Source organism: Suncus etruscus, chromosome 7 (assembly GCF_024139225.1).
Source record: "Suncus etruscus isolate mSunEtr1 chromosome 7, mSunEtr1.pri.cur, whole genome shotgun sequence".
NCBI lineage: Eukaryota > Metazoa > Chordata > Mammalia > Eulipotyphla > Soricidae > Suncus > Suncus etruscus.
The window spans coordinates 124,581,027-124,590,640 of NC_064854.1; the positions used below are offsets into that span (position 1 = coordinate 124,581,027).

General features: G+C 51.2%; 1 protein-coding gene across 1 annotated transcript; it reads left to right on the plus strand.

Moving 5' to 3' along the window:
• Nucleotides 1-7,737: 7,737 nt before the first annotated feature.
• On the plus strand, nucleotides 7,738-9,584 carry GPR62 (G protein-coupled receptor 62). Its single transcript, XM_049777708.1, has 2 exons — nucleotides 7,738-7,781; nucleotides 7,902-9,584. The coding sequence occupies exons 1-2, from the start codon at nucleotides 7,738-7,740 to the stop codon at nucleotides 9,067-9,069; spliced, it is 1,212 nt and encodes a 403-aa protein (XP_049633665.1). The 3' UTR covers nucleotides 9,070-9,584.
• The last annotated feature ends 30 nt before the right edge of the window (nucleotides 9,585-9,614 follow it).

A 9,614-nucleotide genomic window follows, 5' to 3' on the forward strand; every position in this document is an offset into this window, starting at 1 on the left:
AGTTGCTCCTGGCTTCTTGGGGGACCATATGGGACGCCGGGGGATCGAACAGCGGTCCGTCCTAGGCTAGCGCAGGCAAGGCAGGCACCTTACCTCCAGCGCCACCGCCCGGCCCCATAAAATACTATTTCTAAATCTAGGGCACCAGGGTTCCTATTGTTCCGCGTTATCAATCAGGTCCTAGCAGAAGCCCTTCTCACCTGTGTAGAAGAGGCACCAACCAGTTGCTGAGTCTGGGAACAGCAGACTGTTGTGTATGTAAACATTTTATGAGATTATTATGTTACTGACCCTACCCTGATCAGTGATTGTGCCCTGGCGTTCTGCCCCCACCCTAGGGTGGTACCTGATTCTGCTTCCACCATTGGGTGGTACCTGATTCTGGGGGATAAAAACAAGGGTCTGTGGAAGGCAAGGGGCTTTTTGCTGGAACTGAGGCTGAGTCTTTGGACTTCAATCTTGTCCACCAAATAAAGCTAATATTTTCCACAAGCCTGACTGTCTGCGAGCTTTTTGCCCGCCACTTCACCTCAGAGGTGGCAGACGCGTGCTCCGAGCTGGAGGGGAAAGACCTCGTCCTCCATCCCTCCATCAGTCAACCTCTTCAGGGGCTGACTTGCAACAGCAGACTTCGGCTTTGTCAGGCAGAAGCGTCAAGGGCATTTGGCCTGGTCATCTGCTCATCATGTTGGCACTGTTGCCCTGTAGGCCTACCCAGACCACCACTGGCAGAGAAACACGAACTCCCCATGATCACACCGTGCGTCCATTGTGATTCTTACTTGACATCTATTACTTGAATTGATATTTGACAAGATGATTGCAAATAATAGTTATTTAATTCTATCAGCCTTTTATAATTACTAATCTTTATAACTATTCCCCTTTATTTATTTATTTATTTTGGTTTTGGGGTCATACCCGGCAACACTCAGGGATTACTCCTGGCTCTGTGCTCAGAGATCACTCCTGGTAGGGAAGGGGGACCATATGGGATGCCAGGATTCAAACCACTGTTCTTCAGCATGCAAGGCAAATGCTCTACCTCCCTGCTATCTCTCTGGCCCCTCCCCTTTATTTCTTATCAGTATGGGTGCATAGAGTTTTTTGTTTTTTTGTTTTTGTTTTTTTTTTTTTTAGTTTTTGGACCACACCCAGCACTGTTCAGGGGTTCCTCCTGGCTGTCTGCTCAGAAATAGCTCCTGGCAGGCACGGGGACCATATGGGACACCGGGATTCGAACCAACCACCTTTGGTCCTGGATCGGCTGCTTGCAAGGCAAACGCTGCTGTGCTATCTCTCCGGGCCCAGGGTGCATAGAGTTTGAATTTATGTAATGATCCATTATTAACTTCTTTTCTGTTTTTTTTTTGTTTTTTGTTTTTTTTGGAGTTACACCCAGCAGTGCTCAATAATTTCTCCTGGCACTGTAGTCACGGATCAGTTAAGGGGACCAGATAAGGTGATAGGGTTCAAAAATGCACACAAGACAAGCACTCTTTCTGCTATACTGTCTCTCTGGCCCGTATTATTACTTATTTTTATTTCAAAATTGTCCCCCAAATTTTGTTTGTTTCTGGGTCACATCCGGCGGCACTCAGAAATCACTCCTGGCAGGCACAGGGGAACCATATGGGATGAACTGATTCAAACCACCATTCGTCCTGAATTGGCTGCGTGCAAGCAAACGCCCTACGCTGTGCTATCACTCTAGCCACTGTGCCAAATTTGTTTTTGTTTGTTTGTTTGTTTTTGTTTCTTGGGGGTCACACCCGGCAGTGCTCAGGGGTTCCTCCTGACTCTACGCTCAGAAATCGCTCCTGGCAGGCTCAGGGGACCATATGGGTTGCTGGGATTCAAACCACGGCCCTTCTGCATGCAAGGCAAACACCCTACCTCCATACTATCTCTTCGCCCTCCAGCCCAGTCCCAAATTTTTATATAGAGGCCACACCTAGCAGTGTTGGGAGCTGAGGCTACTCGCAGCCAAATGCTCAGAAGTCACCAGGGTCATCTCCAGGCTCCATGAGGGTCATGGAGTGCCAGGGACTGAATTCAGAGACTTGCACACACCAGGCATGCGTTCCACCACTTGAACTGTCACCCACAAAATGTCCCAGAGTTCACCACTAGGTGCTCCTCAAGCTGGCTCCTGCTTTCCACCAGCTTCTGATCAAGTGCTTGTTTTCCAGTTTAATTTCTACTTCCCGGCTCATCTTATCTTGCACAAAAAAAACTTCAAGGCTCCCTGGTTTCCTAGACTTAGAAATAATATTTACATCTGGGCAGCAGGTATGTTTGCTGGTACTAGTGAGGGTGGCGCTGTTTTCCAGTTATCATAGCAAAGAGAGTTAGGAAACAGGATGTGGGGAAAAACAAATCTAGCTGTTCACCTCTATTTTTCCAATTCCAACCCAACACCAATTTCTTTCATCCTTCCCCAACACCATATCTATTCCTCCCGTTTCTTTCTTTCTTTTTCTTTTTTTTTTCTTTTTTTTTTTTTTGTGGGTCACACCCAGCAGTGCTCAGGGGTTATTCCTGGCTCCAGGCTCAGAAATTGCTCCTGGGCAGGGGGGACCCTATGGGGCACTGGAATTTGAACCGATGACCTCCTGCATGAAAGGCAAATGCCGGGGCTGGAGAGATAGCATGGAGGTAAGGCGTTTGCCTTTCATGCAAGAGGTCATCGGTTCGAATCCCAGCGTCCCATATGGTCCCCCGTGCCTGCCAGGAGCAATTTCTGAGCATGGAGCCAGGAGTAACCCCTGAGCACTGCCGGGTGTGACCCAAAAACCACAAAAAAAAAAAAAAAAGAAAGGCAAATGCCTTACCTCCATGCTATCTCTCCAGCCCCTATTCCTCCCATTTCTAATTCCTATCAATTCCACACAAAATATTTGGGGGATGGGGCTGGAGAGATAGCATGGCAGTAAGGTGTTTGCCTTGCATGCAGAAGGTCGGTGGTTCAAATCCTGGCATCCCATAAGGTCCCCCGAGCCTGCCAGGAGCAATTTCTGAGGGTAGAGCCAGGAGTAACCCCTGAGCGCTGCCGGATGTGACCCAAAACCCTCCCCCCTCAAAAAATTTAGGGTGGTGCAGAGCAATAGCTCAGTGGTAGGACATTTGCCTTGCATGCAGATGACCCAGGACAGATCCGGGTTTGATCTCCAGCATCCCTTATGGTCCCCGGAGCCTGCCAAGAGCGATTTTTTTTTTTTTGTTTTGTTTTGGTTTTGGTTTTTGGACCATACCCGGTGATGCTCAGGGGATACTCGTGGCTTTGTGCTCAGAAATCGCTCCTAGCGTGGGGGACCATATGGGAAGTCGGGGGATCAAACCGCGGTTCATCCTAGGTTAGCACATGCAAGGCAAATGCCCTACTGCTTGCACTACCATAGGAATGATTTCTGAGCACGGAGCCAGGAGTAACCCCTGAGGGCTGCCGGGCGTGACACAAAAACCAAAAAAATATATTGTGGGGGACTGGCTCCTGAACAAAAACAGTTTCAGAATTGCTGTACTCATGCCATTGTGAAAAACACTTTCTAAGCAGAAATCTATAATTAGTGAATATTATTCACGATGACATTTTGGTCTTTAGTTTTGTTTTGGGGCCACACTTGTTAGGGTTCAGGAGTTACCTCTGGCTCTGCACTCAGAGAGTGGGGCCCAGAGAGATAGCACAGCGGTGTTTGCCTTGCAAGCAGCTGATCCAGGACCAAAGGTGATTGGTTTGAATCCGGGTGTCCCACATGGTCCCCCGTGCCTGCCAGGAGCTATTTCTGAGCAGACAGCCAGGAGTAACTCCTGAGCACTGCTGGGTGTGGCCCAAAAAAACAAAACAAACAAAAAAAAAGAATTACATCTGGGGGGCCGGAGAGATAGCATGGAGGTAAGTGTTTGCCTTGCATGCAGAAGGTCGGTGGTTCGAATCCCAGCATCCCATATGGTCTCCTGAGCCTGTCAGGAGTGATTTCTGAGCATAGATCCAGAAGTAACCCCTGAGCACTGCCAGGTGTGACCCAAAAACCAAAAAAAAAAAAAAAAAAATTGTTTCTGGCGGGTTCAGGAGACCCTACAGTGCCGGGGATTGAACTCAGTTCAGCCACATGCAAAGCAAGTGCCCTGCCCACTGCATCATCTCAACAGCCTAACATTTTGGTCTGTAGATTGAGAGTGAATGGCCAAAGTAATAAACTGAATACAGACTAAATGTTACTTGGATTAGTTACTTCTCTTCAGTTGTTCATATATAACCTCATTTGTTTTGTTCTTTTATTTATTTTTTTGGTTTTTGGGCCACACCTGGCGGTGCTCAGGGGTTATTCCTGGCTGTCTGCTCAGAAATAGCTCCTCGCAGGCACGGGGGACCATATGGGACACCAGGATTCGAACCAACCACCTTTGGTCCTGGATGGGCTGCTTGCAAGGCAAACACCGCTGCGCTATCTCTCTGGGCCCTTGTTTTGTTCTTTAAGAGAGGGGTTCCTCATATTCATTGATTCAAGATAAGGAAAATTAACATAACCTTCAAAGGTCCATTCTATATAAAATGTGTGTTCCAAAGGGCGCTTCTTCCACCCCTGTTCCCTATTCCCTCCCAACTATGGTAGGAAGGCCATTACTTTCTTTGTTTTGCCTTTTTTTGGTTGGTTTTGTTTGTTTGTTTGTTTGTTTGTTTGTTTTTGGAGGGGGCACACCTGGCAGTGCTTAGGGGTTACTCCTGACACTGTTCAGAAATCACTCCTGGCAGGCTGAGGGGACCATATGGGATGCAGGAGACAAAATTTGGATAGGCTATGTACAGGGCAAACACCCTGTCCACTGTGCTGATATCAGACCCTGATAGTTCATATTTATTTTCAAAAAATAAACCAGAAAAGCCGGAGCAGTGGGGCAGCAATATGGTGTTTGCCTTGTGCAGCTTACCCAGGATGGACCCTGGTTCGATTCCTCAGCGTCCCATATGACTCCCCTAAGCCCAAGCCAGGAGCAATTTCTGAGCACATAGCTAGGAGTAAAACCTGAGCATCACTGGGTGTGGCCCAAAAATAAATAAATACATACATAAATAAATAAATAAACCAGAAAGTTGAGGCTGGAGGCTGGAATGATAACGCAGAGAGTAGGGTGTTTCCCTTGCACACAGCTGATCTTGTTCATTCCCTGGCATCCCAGGAGTGATTTCTGAATGCAGACCCAGGAGTAACCCCGGAGCACCGCAAGTGTATCCCAAAAGTAAAACAAGAAATCCTGGGGCTGGAGCAATAGTATAGTGAATAGGGCATTTGCCTTGCACTCAGCCAACCTAGATTTGATCCCCAGTATCTTGTCTAGTCCTCAGAGCTTTCCAGGAGTGATATCTGAATGCAAAATTCAGGTCTAACCCCTGAACACTACTGGGTGTTAACCCCCCCCACACACACACACACTGTCCCCCCAAACAAAATCATTGTTAGCAAAACTGAAATCATTCTAAATTTTTCCAGCAGGAATTCAATACAGGGAAGAAATAAAACTATCAAAGGGGAAGATGAGACAATCTTGGCATTAACAAGAAGAAGAAAGAACTCTCACCTGTAAGGAAGATGGAAGGAAACGGGATTTTAATAAAGCCAGAGTGATATAGCACAGCAGTAGGGTGTTTGCCTTGCATGCCGCAGATCTAGAAGGACCCGGGTTTAATTTCGATCCCCAGCACCCCATCTGGTCCCCTGAGCCTACCAGGGGTGATTTCTGGATGCAGAGCCAGGAGTAACCCCTGAGTGCTGCCAGGTGTGGCACAAAAACAAAAACAAAAGAAAGGGATTCTAATGTCCCAAATGGGCCATTCTGCCCTAAACCAAACATGGTTTGGAAGACAAGTCACTACCCTGGATATAAATACTCTCAGGATGTAGATGGGGGTTTGTGAAACTATAATCCATAAAAGCCACATGGCTTTGGGGGGGGGCAGAGAGATAGCAAAGGGACTAAGACTTGTATGCATTTTATGGCATATTGATCCCTGGACCTCAGCACCATCAGAAGTAACCCTTAAGCAGAGAGCAGGAATAAGTCCAGAGTTTAGCCAGATGAACCCAAAAACTAAAGGAGAAAAACCAAGAGCCACAGGCTTTTCCTAAGCCAACCACCTGGAGGGGCGTGCGGGTACCATATGCTGACTGATTAGGACTGGATTTCATGCCTGACCAGAAACATGGAAGGTGGGGATCTTTTCCAAGTGCCCTTAACTCACATGCCCTAAGAGTTTTCCAGTGTTTTCCAGACAAAAGCTCGGGGATTTTTGTTTTGCTGTGTATTTCGGGCCACACCCAATAGTGCTCAGGAAACCATAAGGGATGCCAAGGATCAAACTCAGTTGACCACATGCAAGGCAAATAACTCTATCCACTGTACTTCACTGTACTCCCATCATGGAGCTCTTAACCTGAGCGGACTTGTTTGTTCGCAGCAAACAAACAAAACAAAACAAAACCAGTCATTGCCTTTAAGTTCTGTTCTCGTCCAGAAGCAGCTATTCTGTGCCAAGTAACTAAATAATATCAAATATCTACTAGGTGTTAAGTCCTTGATTTGTCTTCCTCGTAAAAATTGAACCCTCTCTTTCTATATACATTTTGATTTGGGAGACACTTTTGGCAGTGCCTAGGGCTGGTTCCTCACTACACTCAAGAATCACTCCTGGGGCCGGGCGGTGGCGCTCGAGGTAAGGTGCCTGCCTTATCTGCGCTAGCCTAGGAGACAGACCGCGGTTCGATCCCCCGGCGTCCCATATGGTCCCCCAAGCCAGGAGCGACTTCTGAGCGCATAGCCAGGAGTAACCCCTGAGCATCACCGGGTGTGGCCCAAAAACCAAAAAAAAAAAAAAAAAAAAAAAAAAAGAATCACTCCTGGGGCCAGGAAGGTGGCGCTAGAGGTAAGGTGTTTGCCTTGCAAGCGCTAGCGTAGGACTGACCGAAGTTCGATCCCCACCCCCACCCCCAGCGTCCCATATGGTCCCCCCAAGCCAGGGGCGATTTCTGAGCGCATAGCCAGGAGTAATCCCTGAGCGTCAAATGGGTGTGGCCCAAAAACAAACAAACAAACAAAAAAAGAATCACTCCTGACAGTGTTCAGATGCCAGGGACCAAACCAAGGTTGCCTCATACACAGCAAGTGCCCTACCTGCTGGACTATGGCTCTGGAAGCCAGTATCTCCCTTTCTAAGAGACATGACCTTTCTACAGCCCAAAGGATACCCAAGACTCATTGTTCCAGTTCTTATCTGTGTCCCTTTAGTTCCCTTCCCAGTACCAGGGCTGAATGATCTAATTGCCACTCCCCGCAACACTCACATAAGAACGTAAGGGGACAGCAGATGGGGAGTCACATGTCACCCCTGGAAAAGGCAGAGCAGGGATCGGACTGACTCCCAAACCCACACTCTACTGTCCTGCCTGTTCTCCAGCCTGTCCCTTGCTCTGAGCTGGCCTGGGAGGCACCCCCAAGCACTTGCAAAGCAGAGCCTCTAGCCTCCAGCTGGCAGCTGCTAGGACCCAGGAGGGGGTGTGTGTGTGTGTGTGTTGTGGTGCCAGGCCCTGCCCCTCCCTTGCCAGCTCTTCTGTCTCTCCAGGCAGCATCAAAGTGACAGCCGGTCCCATCCCCAGCAGGAACTGAGTTGCTGGCTTAGAGAAACAAGCCTGCACTCCTGCCTGTGGTCCCCTTCATGGGACTAGCCAAGCACCCGAGAAGATGGCAACCTGGGCAAAGGAGACAGTGCATGGACAGCCTGTGAGGTGAGAGGCCGGAGGCTCAAAATCCCAGGGAAGAGCATAGGTGGGTGGGTGGGTGGGTGCGTAGGGATGTTGGAGGAGGAGACACCCTATTTCTTCTCTGCATCCCAGTCCAGGGTGAAGCCTGAGCACCATCACAGGCACTCCAGGCTCCATGGCACTGATCCTGGCAGCTTTGGTGGAGGTGGCTGCGCTGCTGGGCAACGGTGGGCTGCTGCTGGTGGTCCTGCGCACGCCAGGGCTGAGTGATGCCCTCTACCTGGTACATCTGTGCATCGTGGACCTGCTGGCAGCCTCCACCATCATGCCTCTGGGCCTGTTGGCCTCCCCGCCGGGCTTGGGCCGGGTGTACCTGGGCCCAACGCCTTGCCGGGCCGCACGCTTCCTCTCGGCGGCTCTGCTGCCTGCCTGCACCCTGGCAGTGGCAGCCCTGGGCTTGGCACGCTACCGCCTCATCGTGCATCCCTTGCACCCAGGCTCACGCCCAACGCCCACCCTGGTGCTCACCACGCTCTGGGCTGCAGCCGGGCTGCTGGGCGCGCTTGCCCTGCTGGGGCCCCCGCCTGCACCACCTCCTGCCCCGGCTAGCTGCTCTGTCCTGGCTGGGGGCCTGGGGCCCTTCCGACCACTCTGGGCACTGCTGGCCTTCGCGCTCCCCGCCCTCCTGCTGCTCGGGGCCTACAGCAGCATCTTCTTGGTGGCCCGTCGTGCAGCCCTGAGACCCCCAAGGCCCTCACGCGAGGCCCGGCCTCGTTCCGACTCACTGGACAGTCGCCTCTCCATCCTGCCACCCCTCCGGCCACGTCTGGCTGGGGCCAAGGCAGCCCTGGCCCCAGCACTGGCTGTGGGCCAGTTTGCAGCCTGTTGGCTGCCCTACGGCTGTGCATGCTTGGCACCCGCAGCACAGGCCGCAGCAGCAGAGACAGCAGTCACCTGGATGGCCTACTCGGCTTTCGCAGTGCACCCCTTTCTGTATGGCCTGCTCCAGCGCCCTGTGCGCCGGGCTCTAGGCCGTCTGGCCCGCCAAGCCCTGCCCAGGTCTCCAAGGGCCTGTATTCCCAAGGCCTGGCGCCCGGGGACACTGCTGAGGCACCTCCAGGGACCTCCAAAGGGCCCTGTTGAAGCATCAGATCAAGCCCAAGCTTTGGACAGAAAGGAATGTGAACATGCTGGAGCCCACCCAAAGGGAGAGCCCTCTCCCAAGCTGAGCCCAGGACTACAGAAAGGAGGCTGGTATCAGAAGGAGCCCATCCAGCCCCCTGCACAAGCGTTGGCAGGTGCCCTGCCGTGACTTCCAGCTCTGGAACAGGAGCAAAGATGCTGCTGTCTGGTGAGGTCCAGAGGCTTCTGGGAGCCAGGAGTCCTGGCTCATGTGCCCTGGTGCACAGATGTACCCTTCCACAGACCTTGGCTTTCCCTCTGTACCCTGGACCATGACTAAGAGTTCCTTCAGCTTAGGCAGCTTGGACACTCATGGATGGTGGCCAGGCCAAAGGAGTGGAGGTAGGCAGGGACACAGAGAAGGCCGAAGGGCTCACAGCCAAAGGACAGGCCGGGCAGGGCAGGGCCTGGGTGACAGCCACAGCAGGAGGAAAGGAGTGGAGAAGACATTCGGGAAGACTTTCCTGACGTCTGTGATGAGGAGAGGCAGGTCAAAGCTTCTGGAACGTCTCCATCCACTTCTCAAAGACCCGGCCAACAACTGGCTCTGTTGGCTGCCAGAGGCAGAAGGCTGTGCATCATGGTATTCTAAGGGTCTGAAGCCCCAGAACTGGCATTTGGAAGAGGCCAGGGGCCCAGCTGGAACTGGCAGAACTCACAGATTTAAGTGTGTGT